This window comes from Podarcis filfolensis (genome assembly GCF_964270895.1).
Source record: "Podarcis filfolensis genome assembly, chromosome: W".
Lineage (NCBI taxonomy): Eukaryota > Metazoa > Chordata > Lepidosauria > Squamata > Lacertidae > Podarcis > Podarcis filfolensis.
In genome coordinates, this window is record NC_139619.1 from 17385250 (window position 1) to 17398215 (window position 12966).

The 12966-nt window shown below is 40.2% G+C and overlaps 1 protein-coding gene across 3 annotated transcripts in view; it reads left to right on the plus strand.

Moving 5' to 3' along the window:
• The first annotated feature begins 7491 nt into the window (after positions 1 to 7491).
• LOC310753830 (fragile X messenger ribonucleoprotein 1-like) overlaps positions 7492 to 12966 on the plus strand; it is a 181572-nt gene continuing 176097 nt past the window's right edge. The window contains exons 1-2 of one of the 3 annotated variants that reach the window (XM_083595181.1): positions 7494 to 7747; positions 7793 to 7867. In XM_083595181.1, coding sequence (XP_083451307.1) covers positions 7817 to 7867 — 51 coding nt within the window. In that variant the 5' untranslated portion in view covers positions 7494 to 7747; positions 7793 to 7816. Of the gene's footprint in view, positions 7868 to 12966 lie in introns of all 3 variants that reach the window. The other 2 variants (XM_083595183.1, XM_083595182.1) reach the window with 2 other exon arrangements.

Below are 12966 nucleotides of genomic sequence, written 5' to 3' on the forward strand. Positions count from 1 at the left end.
GAAAGGAGATTGTTAGCCACTTTGAGACTCCTTCGGGTAGTGATAAAGCAGGATATCAAATCCAAATTCCTCTTCCTGTTCTTCTTCTATAGAGCGATGATCACGTAACCCCAGAGTTGTCCACTTCCGGTCAGCGCCAGCGACCTTAATGGCGGATTTCCTCTGAACTCCGGAGGAAATCGGCTTCGTGGAGCTGGGGTTCTACCGCTACGGCGAAGCGGGGACCCGAAAAAAATCACAGGCGGGGAAGCCTGTGAACTGAAGGCTCGGCGGGCTCCATTTGCGCTCCCCCCTGCTGCAAAGGAGCCTTTTTAAAGGCTCCGGAACGGACCGGGGGTGAGGGGTGCGGAGCTGAGAGCTGTCTACCCGTCTCCGCGAAGTGAAGCCGCACAGCCAGGGTCGGAGAGCGCTGATTTCTTTACTGGCTAATTGGACTTGAAAACAACTACCCGTGAGTAGGATTTTGACATATATTTGGAAGAAAATTATTAAAGAATTCGGCCGAAACGGGAAAGGTAAAAACAGGAAGTCTGCCTTCCCGGACTGTTAACAGATCAAAAGTAAAGAGACTGTAAAGCTGGGACTAAGAAAGACGAGTTCTTGGAAGGATTAAAATCCAGCATCTAAAGAGAAAAATTACCCCACTGTTAGCAGGAACAGTGGGGAGACATTTGAAAGATATTTGACCTGCAAGGAAAGGAAACTTCAAATTATATCTGCTGACTTTAAAACCTGGGAACGGACTGCCTATGACAGGGAAGCCGATCAGAGGGAACTGTCAAACGGAGAGTGGAAAAAAAAAAGTTTGATTTAGCTCTGCAAAGGATACAGTGTGGATAAAATATTTGGGAAATGAAAGTAACATTTTGGGACTAAAAATTTGATACTAAGATACTGGGACTTTATTAGAACGTCATTTGTTATAAAGTTGCAATAAGAAGTTGGATTTGTGACCCCTAGAGGTGACTATGTTGCAATGACATTCTAGACAACAAGTACTGCTGTGGGAAAATTTCTACTTTACCCAAACAAATTCTCAAAGTGTGTGACTGACCTTGGGAGTGTATGTGACTGTTATGGCAGATGATAAAAAAGCAGAGTTGACACAGGAAAAAACTACCAGGTCCGGAAGACAATATAAAGTTGACACTACAAGAAGGCCTTCAACAGGAGGTGTAGCGGGCACAGCAGGAGCTGCTGCCCCACAGGTAAAATTAAAGGTTATGTCAACTGATGAACTTTTGGCCCAAGCATTGGGTAAGATTGATGCATCTTTGGAGAAGTTGGCCAACAAGGTGGAAGAGACAAATAAACAAGTAGCAGAGGCTTCTGCAAAAATTGATGTGAACACCTCAAGCATTAATTTGAATAATTCAAGTATCAATGAACTAGGGAAAAAGGTGAACTCTAATACACAGTCTATTGAAAAATTACTGGAAGAATCGGCTTCAACCAGAAAACTGGCTGAAGAGGCCAAGGAAATTGCAACTGCTGTTCAGGAACAGATTCCACCGGTACATAAGAAGTTAGAAGAGTATGATTTGACGCTGTCCATGATAGACCTTGAAAGAAAGGCGAGAAACCTAAGAATAAGAGGTGTGCCAGAAAGTGAGAAAGATAATTTGGCAGAATTTCTCACAAAAGAATTGTCACAATTTTGGCAGAAGGATCTGGGGGAGGAAGATTTTACGATTGTGAGTGCTTTCAGACTCGGCAGAAGACAAGGAAAGAATAAAGCAAGAGATTGTCTGATTACCTTAAAAACAAAGGAAGAAAGGGATAAAATACTGAATCTACATTATCAAAGAACCTTGGAAATTGAGGATACCTTTGTGGAAATCTTCAAAGACATACCCAAACACATTCTGGAGGTAAGGGCCCACTACAGAGACCTGGTTGCCTTGCTGAGAAAAAACAAAATAATTTTCAGGTGGGAATTCCCCCAAGGCCTATCTTTTAAATATAGAGGAAAGAAAATAAGAATAAGGACAGTAAACGATAAGGACAAGTTTTTGAAAGATCACGAAGAGGACCTACAGAAGGAAGTGGAATCTGCTGAGGATTTATTGATGCCAGGACAAGGACTCTTGGAGATTGCAAATTTGATATCTGGACACTCCGGCTCAAGGAGAGACAAGCCACCGACAGAAGAAGAACAACAACTTGGTGCAGTAGGAGGGAAAACTAACTAACTAATCATGTCTCTGCAACTTTTAAGTTGGAATTGTAATGGACTTAACTCCCCTAGAAAGAGAAAAGAGATCTTTCATATATTAAAGAAAGAACATCTGGACTTGATTTGTTTACAAGAGACTCATGTTATGAGGCTACACAGGAAAATACTTGTTAATAAAAGATTAGGGCAAGAATTTATCTCGTCTGATAAAGTTAAAAAAAGAGGAGTGGTGATTTACGCAAAGGAGAAACTTTCACCGAAATTTATTCTCAAAGATGAACAAGGAAGATATTTGGCTATTGAAATTCAGTTTCAAGGAGAGAAATTTTTGATAGTAGGTGTGTATGCACCAAATGAGGGGAAGTCGGAATTTTTCAAGAAGTTGCATGAGACTTTGATGGACTTTATGGACTATAATATAATTTTGATGGGGGACATGAATGGAGTTGTATCCACCAATATGGACAAGGCGCAAAAACAGGTAGTCACCAAAGATGGTAGACTACCAAAAACTTTCTTTGAAATGACTGATAATATGGACTTCATCGATATCTGGAGAACTAAGAACCCCTTGGAGAGAGGGGGAACATTTTTCTCTGAAGCCAAGATGACATGGACCAGAATTGACCAAATTTGGACTACTAGAGGAATGGCACCAAAGATAAAAAAAGTGGAAATCTGCCCTAAAACATGCTCCGACCATAATGCTGTAAAGATGGAGATGAAGTCAACAACAACCGGTACCTTCAGATGGAGGATGAATGACACCCTATTTAGAGATGAAGAGGTATACAACAAGGCCCAAAAGACTCTAAAAGACTACTTTGAACTAAATTTGCCGACAGATGTGGAGAAAAGAGTAATCTGGGACGCTAGTAAAGCTGTGATGAGAGGGTTTTTGATACAACAGAATGCATTAAAAAAGAGAAGGCAAAATGAGAAAAAAGATAAAATTTTGGAGAAAATTAAAGAAGGTGAGAAAAGATTGAGAGCCAAGCCAAAGTCACAAGAGATTCTGAGAGAAATAAAGGTCTATCAAATACAATATATGGAACTGATGAATCAGGAAATAGAATGGAAAATTAAACAAATGAGACAGAAGACATTTGAATCGGCGGACAAATGTGGGAAGTTACTGGCTTGGCAACTGAAAAAAAGACAAAAACTAAATACAATCACAAACCTGGAAGTAGAAGGGAAAGACATAAATAATCCAAATGAGATCAGAAACTGTTTCCAGAAGTATTTTAAGCAACTATATACACAAGGGCCACAGAACGAAAGGGACATTGATGGATTTTTGAAAACAAATGGATTACAAAAAATTTCACAGGAAAGTAAAGTATTCTTGAACTGCAAAATAACAGACCAGGAGATAGAAGGTGCCATTTTAAATATGCAATTGGGCAAATCTCCGGGACCGGATGGGTTGACTTCCAGATACTATAGATCTCTGAAGAACTGGTTAATTCAACCTCTGAAGGAAGTCTGCAACGAGATTCTAGATGGGAAAAGGGCACCAGAATCGTGGAAAGAGGCCTACATTACACTTATACCGAAAACAGAGACTGAAAAGACCCAACTTAAAAACTACCATCCCATATCCTTACTAAATGTGGATTACAAAATCTTTGCTGATATTTTGGCCAAGAGACTGAAAAGAGTATTGATTGAAGAGATACATAAGGACCAAGCGGGCTTTTTGCCAGGAAGACATATATCGGACAACTTGAGGAATGTAATTGACATTTTGGAAAAGTTAGATGTGAACATAAATACTAAAGCTGTTCTGATATTTGTGGACGCGGAGAAAGCCTTTGACAACATTTCTTGGAGTTTTATGAAAAAGAACTTACAGGGTATGGGGGTAGGCCAAGGTTTTGAAAATGGTATAAGTGCAATATATTCTGAACAAAAGGCCAAATTAATGGTAAATAATGTAGTTACGGAGCAATTTAAGATTGAAAAAGGGACACGACAAGGGTGCCCAATTTCCCCTTTACTTTTCATATCGGTTCTGGAGGTTTTGCTGAATATGATTAGAAGGGACCGGTTGGTTAAGGGTATACAGGTCGGAGCTAAACAGTATAAATTGAGAGCATTTGCAGATGATTTAGTTTTGACGTTACAGGAGCCAGAATCTAGTACTAAAAGAGTTCTAGAATTAATTCAAGAATTTGGTCAGGTGGCAGGATTTAAACTGAACAAGACCAAAACTAAGGTTTTAGAGAAAAATATGACATTGTTTGAAAAAGAGAAATTTCAGAATGAAACAGGTCTGTCTGTGGTGAAGAAGGTGAAATATCTGGGGTTCAACATGACTTCTAAAAATGGGAACTTATTTAAAAATAATTATGAGAAATGCTGGTCAGAAGTGAAAAAAGATCTCGAAATATGGTCAAATTTGAAGCTTTCCTTGATGGGTCGAATAGCAGCTATAAAGATGAATGTATTGCCTAAAATGTTATTTTTGTTTCAAACATTACAAATTGTGGACAAGATGGACTGTTTTAAGAAGTGGCAGAAAGATATTTCTAAATTTGTCTGGCAGGGCAAGAAGCCCAGGATAAAATATAAGATTTTAACTGACGCAAAAGAAAGGGGTGGCTTTGCCCTGCCAGACTTCAGACTGTACTATGAATCAGCAGCATTCTGCTGGTTGAAAGACTGGCTGCTTCTTGAAAACACAGACATTTTGGATTTAGAAGGTTTTAACAATGTTTTTGGATGGCATGCATATTTGTGGTATGATAAGGTTAAAGCTCACAAAGCATTTAAAAATCATATTGTTAGGAGATCTTTGTTTAATGTTTGGATCAGATACAAGGATTTACTGGAAAATAAGACCCCAAGGTGGTTGTCACCAATGGAAGCGAAAGCCCAGAAAAAGCTCAATATGGAGGCCAAGTGGCCAAAATATTGGGAAATTTTGGAACAAAAAGGAGATAGACTGAAATTGCAGAGCTTTGAGAAACTAAAAAATAAAGTGCGAGACTGGCTCCATTATTTTCAGATAATGGAGGCTTACAATTTGGACAAGAAAATTGGCTTCCAGGTGGAAAAATCTAAATTAGAAACAGAAGTGCTAGAACCTAAAACTAAAATTATGTCAAAAATGTATAACTTGCTGCTGAAATGGAATACACAGGATGAAACGGTTAAGTCAGCTATGATTAAATGGGCACAAGATCTTGGACACAACATTATGTTTGCTGACTGGGAACAGTTATGGACCACAGGTATGAAATTTACGGCATGTAATGCCTTAAGAGAGAATATTATGAAAATGATATACAGGTGGTACATGACCCCAGTCAAGCTTGCAAAAATATATCATTTGCCCGATAATAAATGCTGGAAATGTAAGGAGGTTGAAGGTACATTCTTTCACCTTTGGTGGACGTGCCCAAAGATTAAGGCTTTCTGGGAAATGATTTATAATGAAACGAAAAAGGTATTTAAGTATACCTTCTTGAAAAAACCAGAGGCTTTTCTCTTGGGCATAGTCGGCCATTTGGTGCCAAAGAAGGACAGAACTTTTTTTATGTATGCTACAACGGCAGCAAGAATACTTATAGCAAAGCACTGGAAGACTCAAGATCTACCCACTCTGGAAGAATGGCAGATGAAGTTGATTGACTGTATGGGACTGGCAGAAATGACTGGCAGAATCCGCGACCAGGGAGAAGAGTCGGCAGAAGAAGATTAGAAGAAATTTAAGGACTATTTACAGGAATACTACAAAATTAATGAACTCTGAAAAGATGTTGGATTGAACTTTTGTGGTCTCTAGCTGTTATGATAAAGATAATAGGGATTAAAATTGTTTAAGTCATTAAATTTAAAAAGTTGAGTGGAAAATAAGGCGTTATTTTAAAAGGAATGTTAAGAGATTAGGATTTGCTGGATTAACAAATTGAACTAGAAAACAAGAAGGGGAGGTATGAGGAAGTCAAAGAAACATGTTATTGAAAAATTGTTACTGAAATTGACTTGTTCTTAATATTTTTCTTTTTTTTCTTTTTTCTTTTTGTGTTTGTATAAAATTGGAAAATCTAATAAATATTTATATATATAAAAAAACAGAGTTGTCCACGACTGGACCTAACGGTCAGGGGGTACCTTTACCTTTCAGGGGTGCCCCAATGCAAAAAGCCTGAGGATCCACGAGAATCCATGCTTCGAAACCACGTTTTTGGGCCATGGTGTTGCCAGGAAGATGTGGATCCGTGATTTTTGTGGTGCAGGCTGTACCCATGGCCATGATGTGTCATTTAATGGAGAGTTAGGGGTGCCCCAATGCAAAAGCCCTGAGGATCCATGGTTTGGAACCATGTTTTTGGGCCACGGTGTCACCAGGAAGCCATGGATCTGTGATTTTTGTGGTGCAGGCTGTGCCCATGGCCATGATGTGTGATCCGATGGTGACTTTGGGCTGATCTAGTGCAGGAATCATGAGGATCTGTGCTTTGCTACCATGTTTTTGTGCCATTGTGGCCCCACCAAACAGTGGATGCATGATTTTTGTGATGCTGCCTATAAACTAAGACGTCTACAGTATCATGGTGGTTTTATTTCATTTGAATGAAAAAATCATGAATTCATGAGGATCCGTTTAAAATCATCTGGATCCAACTTTTACCCAGTACCAATTTTTTTGGAAGGGTAAGTGAACTCTAAGAGATTTGTTAAGATGTGAAGCAGCATTGAAGATAAATAAATACAACAGGAATGTCCGACTTGAAAAAAATCACACATATTTTTAATTACGTGTATGCATTTGAATGCTCTATACTTCACTTTTCTTCACTAATAAAAATAATTTCCTTCTTTTTACCCCATATCAAAAACCCTCACTCAACAAAAAATGATTTAACACTTCCCCGCTCAGCATGCTACTAACCTCCGAATCGTTTCTTAAACCCAGGAAACTGCACATCGCGCCCCGTCAGTAGCATCTTTCAGAGCTTCCGCTCCCAAATGTTTCATTGGACAGATGTAGCATCACTCTTAACGGAGAGAGGGATTTGAGTTGTTGAAAGCAGCGAGTGGCCGTTCCATTGAGTGACTGTGGGCGGGCGAGAGGAAGTGAAAGAGTAGACAGGGGTGGGCGACAGCTCATCAACGCCGTTGGTCACTTAGGGTTTCAGCGTTCGGTAATGCTCTTTCTTGAACACCAGAGAACGCTCGAAAGAGCGCGCTCACGTAAGTGCGCCGGAGTAATCGTGTGACTCCGACTCCTCTCCTTTTCTTACCCCTCCCGCCCCACGTCACATCTCCGGAACCCCGCTGTATCACGTGACGGCGCCAGTTTTTTTAATGTTTACATTCGAAGCGGGCGGCTTGTGGCACTGCTCGTCCCCCACTTCCCTGCTTAGCAGCCGTTGCCGCCACAGCCTTCGACGCTGCGGGGTGACAATTTCACTTTCATTAAGGGCAGTGACAACGACGAGCTGTTAGGAGGTGGCGAAGGGGAAGCCGCCTCTCGGCCTAAATTGCCGCCGCCGCCTCCTCCTGCACGCGCCAGTGAGGTAGACGGAAGGAGGCCACAAGAAAGGAGGAAGCCGGACGACAGGCCGTCTGGGCCGTAGGCCTCTTTTCACCTCCTGCTTTTCCACAACTCCCTCCTGTCCTGCCGCCATGGAAGAGCTGGTGGTGGAGGTGCGCGGCTCCAACGAGGCCTTTTACAAGGTAATGAAATGAGGTCGTTGTCCTGGCGCGAATCGAGGAGTGAAGTGTTGACTCCTCCACTTCCCTCTCTTTGTGCCCCGAGGGCCTAGAACGCCGCTGGGCCAGACTGGAAAACCGCCCCGCCCCTTTTCACACACACGTTTAAGTCTGAGGAGAACATTATTGGGGGGAGGCAGAGAAGAGGTTCGCGAGGTGCAAGAGGAAACTGCGGCTGCCTCTGTCACACTCGTAATCTCCTGCCCCCCTTGGATCGACTTCTGAGAAGCCTGGCCCCCGAGAGCGGAGCGAACACCCCTTCTTGAGGTTTCCAGCAACTGGTATTCATAAACATTAGTACCTCAGACTGTGGAGTAATCGGTGGCAGGGGGTTGGAGTAGAGTTGCCACCTTTGGTCTGGCAAAATAAGGGACAGGTTAGGCAAAATATGGGACATGATGGGAGGGAGGAATTGGGGGACTAAAAATTGCTTTTAAGTAATTTCTGCACAAGGTAATCGATTACAATGGGTTGTTTCCAGAGCGGGTCATACTCATAGAGGAGACCCAATGAAATTTACAGATCTACGTTAGCAAGGCACATTAATTTCAATGACTCATACCCTCCCCACCTGCTGAATTTCTGCTTGTCAGAAGAATGGTAAATGTAGAAACCTGGTGCAACAAATTCTGTTTCTTTTCCTCACAGAGCTTTGTCTCCAACTTCCCTTTCCATGTAGCTAATGCCTTATACATTCACATGCATGCATCATAATTAAACAAGTTCATTTAACCACTAGGGTTACATGTGTGCTTCATTTTTGGACCTGTCCTTTATTTAAATTGATGCAAATATTGTATAAATAAAAACAACCACCGTTTAAGGCTTCACTCCTCTGCATACTTACTTGAAAGTAAATTCAACTGAAATAATTGGGACTTATTTCTATTTTCAAAGAGTCAAGCTGAAAGTGAATTTAGGAGTGTTACGGTTTCTTGCAAAGGAGTTTGAGTCCTCATCTGCAGTACACATTTAAAGCTCTTTAAATAGTCATGGGTTTTTGGGGAGAGGGGTTTTCTTTGGTACCTAAAAAATGGGTTTGCAATATCCACTGTCCCTTTTTATACAGCAGCCTAGTATCCTTCATTTCCCTGGTCAGCAGGAAAAAAATCTGCCAGCTTTAGTGCTGGCCAGCCTCTCCTCTCCCCCCACCCAAATCACTCCATTCACTCTACTGGATTTAGTGTAACAGGGAGGGGTAGGGAAAGGAAAGGGAGACAGAGAATGCAGACAAGCAGGAGGGAGGCAACAGCACTGGTAGAGATGGGAGGGAGGGAGAAGCTGAGTTTAGCGCTCACCTCAGCAGAAAAGGAGGGAGAAGAAATAAGGGACACAGCATTTTTCTTTGAAATAAGGGACAATCCCTTATTATAAGGGACAGGTAGCAACCCTGGGGGGGGGGAGGATGAGGAGTGAAAGCATATATAAACCCATTTCATCTGTATATAATTCTCATACATATATAGAGCCCTTTCACTGTTGATTTGTGGTTGTGTGTTATATGCATATATTCATGTGAATTTTTCAGTGTACGAGTACTTGTGTCTGAATTGAGCACCTGTTAACCAAATTGAGATGGGGAGGCTTAGGTTGATGAAAGTGTTTCTTCCTTTCTTTGGCAATCACTTGTAGCAGAGTAAGATTCTCTTCCATGAGTAAGTGACTGTGGAGGCCAATTCTGGATGCACATGTCCTTCCACAGTGGGGACATAAGGTTTCCAGGCGGGAGTTTATCACAGTGAGGGTTTGCCAGACATGCCTTCCTCTTAGCTTGTTTCTCCTTTTCACCTCCTTTTCAATACGACCAGTCCAACAAAGTTGATGTTGAATAATCATTGCATCGATACAGGTGATCTTTGCTTCTTCTAGTACACTGGCGTAAGTTCGCCTGTCTTCCAAAGTGATGTGTAAAATTTTTTGGAGACACTGTTGATGGAATTGTTCAAGGAGTTGGAGATGGCATTTATAAGTGATCCATGTTTCACAAGCGTACAGTAAAATTGGTAGTACAATAGCTTTGTAAACAAGTATTTTGGTTCCCTTGCGAATGTCCCAGTCCTCAAACACTCTGCACTTCAATCGGGAGAAAGCTGCACTTGCAGAGTTCAGGCACCGCTGGATTTCAGCATGAATGTCGGCCCCTTTGGAAAGATAACTGCCCAGGTAGGAGAAGTGATCAACCTTTTCCAACGTTACACCATTAAGTTGGATTTGTGGCACTGCGGAGGGGTTGTTTTGTGCTTGTTGGTGCGGCACTTTGGTTTTTTGGATACTGAGTGATAGGCCAAGCGGTCCTCCCCTCAAGACCAGCTTCTGCTTAATCCAGCAGTCTTTTGCTCCTCTTTTACAGTAATAAAGTAGTTTTTGGAAATGGGGGTTGGATTGGAATTCCTCCACTACTTCTTTCTCCTCCAGGTGATCATCTCTCCCACTCCCCACACTTTTCCACCACCCTCTTGTTTCAGAAGAGAAGAGCCAAAAGAAGAGAAGGGCTGTGTATGGGTTTGTTATTTAATCAGAATGAGCTTTGCTTTGCGGGGGGGTGGAGAGAGGCTGGAAAGTTCCTTTCTTATGTAATGAGGCACTGGACGGTTGCTTTAGAGAGATTTGAGACATCCTCTCTTCCCCTAACCCTGTTATTTAGGAGGTACTGCTCATAGAACTATTTCTACTGCCCCTGCCTCTTCTCACAGCACCTCTCCAAATAATCTAAAGTTGCACATTTGTTTCACTTTCTCTCTCTAATTTCTTTCAGTAGTCTTAATGAATTTATATGCTTCTTAATTGTCAAAGCTGGCATCTAAGCAGCTGTCAGGCATAAAACCAATTACATACATACATATATATGGGTCATTCAACACCAAGTCCCTTGGTGCCATGTGCTCTCATGACTCTGGTATCTACACATAAACATTTTTTGAAGAAAATCTATGAGATAACCTCAGATTATTTTTAAGATTTGGGCACAGGATAATTTTTTTAAAATTTCGATTTCCGCACAATTTAAGCACATCATACTTTTGTTGTAGAATGGGCTAACCATGTGCTTGTTATGTTTTAAAAATGAGGAGAGTGTTTTTTGTGGTTAAAAAATAGATTTTGAAGCAATTTTTTTACAAAAAAAGATTATTTTGTACAGGTTTAAGGTCTCTTTGAGCCTGAAATAAGTCACACATTCATGAGAATAGTTAAATTGTACTCTCTTATGTTACAATGTCATCTGATATACCGTATTTTTCGCTCCATAAGACACACCTGACCATAAGACGCATAAGTTTTTAGAGGAGGAAAGGGGGAAAGCCCCGTTTTTGGGGGGATCAGCTCACAGTTGTTGAGCTTACTTTGCAAAGGGAAAAAAATTCTGTTTTATGGGTTCTGCAGCTTCTTTAGGAAAGAAAAGGGAGCTGTTTCTACAGTTTCCAGACAGATCAGCCAGTCACATGCAGCTGGGGAAACAAACAGCCTCCATCTGCACAACATTCAACAATGGAGGCCTGGGCAAGGGGGCAGGGCCAGAAAGGGAGCCAGCGATCAACCACACATTCACTCCATAAGACGCACAGAAATTTCCCCTTACTTTTTAGGAGGAAAAAAGTGCGTCTTATGGAGTGAAAAATATGGTATTTTAAAAATTAAGTTTTATAAAAACAAAATATGTCCTAGAGCTCTTATTAATTTTATTGTGTAAAACACTTTTGCAATGATATGGTCAAAGCGCAAAAATCAATTTTTAAAGAAAATTATCCTGTGTCCAATTTTGGACCAATTTTTTTTAGCAAAATTAATTTGAGATTATCTCACAGGTATCTACACATAGAAAAATAGAAGAAAATCTGAGTTGTGAGAGCACGGTCAAGAATTAAAATCAGGTGATTTGGCGTGGAATGACACACACACACACACACACACACACACAGCATGTAATAAATATGTACAATAACACAATTTCAGGGTCATTCCATATCAAGTGATCCAACTTTTTTACCTCATGTCATCCAATTTTCTTAATATTTTGTACACTTGTTGAATGAACAAAACTAAGTTTAAATCTAAATTTTTAATTTTTTATCTCATCCCATTTGAGTTATGAGGGTTTGAAATTCAAAAAATTGACAATTTTGGCTCAGCCCAAAATTGAAATATTTCAAAACTAAAATGCCTGAAGTAACTGATATTATAGTTTGAAGTCTTGTTTATTCTGCAATATTTTACTCCAAGAAGATCCACTTATCCTAAACAGAACCAAGGCAGACATGTATGTACAAAATATTTATAAAAACTGTGATCTCATTGGGATCCCAAAATTTTGCAGGTAGCTCTTAGAAATGTTAAAAAAATCAATACATTTTGGGGGAAAATTTAATGATATGATATTTAAATCACTTTTTTAAATTTTAAGTTATGTGACTTAACTTTAAAATTTAAAGTAAGCCCACCATGTGACATATCATATTAAAGTCCATGAAGTTCTGAAGAGATTGGTGTTTTTCTTTTTGACATATCTCAATTCTGGGCTGAGCTTTTAAGGTTTTGTGTAGACTGGCAAGGTCAAAATTGTCAATTTTTTGAAATTCACTCACAAACGGGATGAGATAAAAAAATAAAATTTTAAATTTAAACTTTGTTTTGATCATTCAACAAGTGTTCAGAAAATTAAGAAATTTGACATGAGGTAAAAAAATTGGACCACTTGATTTGGAACGACCCAAGTAGTAGCTGCATTAACACACATCTATATTTTCGAAGCGCCCAAAGTCCATTCTCTACACTCTTCCATTGCTCATATCTCAAATCTTGCATGTGACTTCATATAAGAATAATAGCACAATCGTTAACCCACCAATGGCCTCCATTCATCTATGAAGATATTATTTTGTCCTCTTACTTTATCAGTCAGTTTTATAAGCCATTCTTCCTTATTTGGAGTCTCTTCATCTTTCCATTTCTGTGCATATAAAATTCTAGCTGCAGTTGTTGCATACATAAAAGGTTGGTCAGGGTTTTTTTTTGGAATCTCTGTCCCTATTATCCCCAATAAGAAAGGCTTTGGGTTTTTTGGGAAA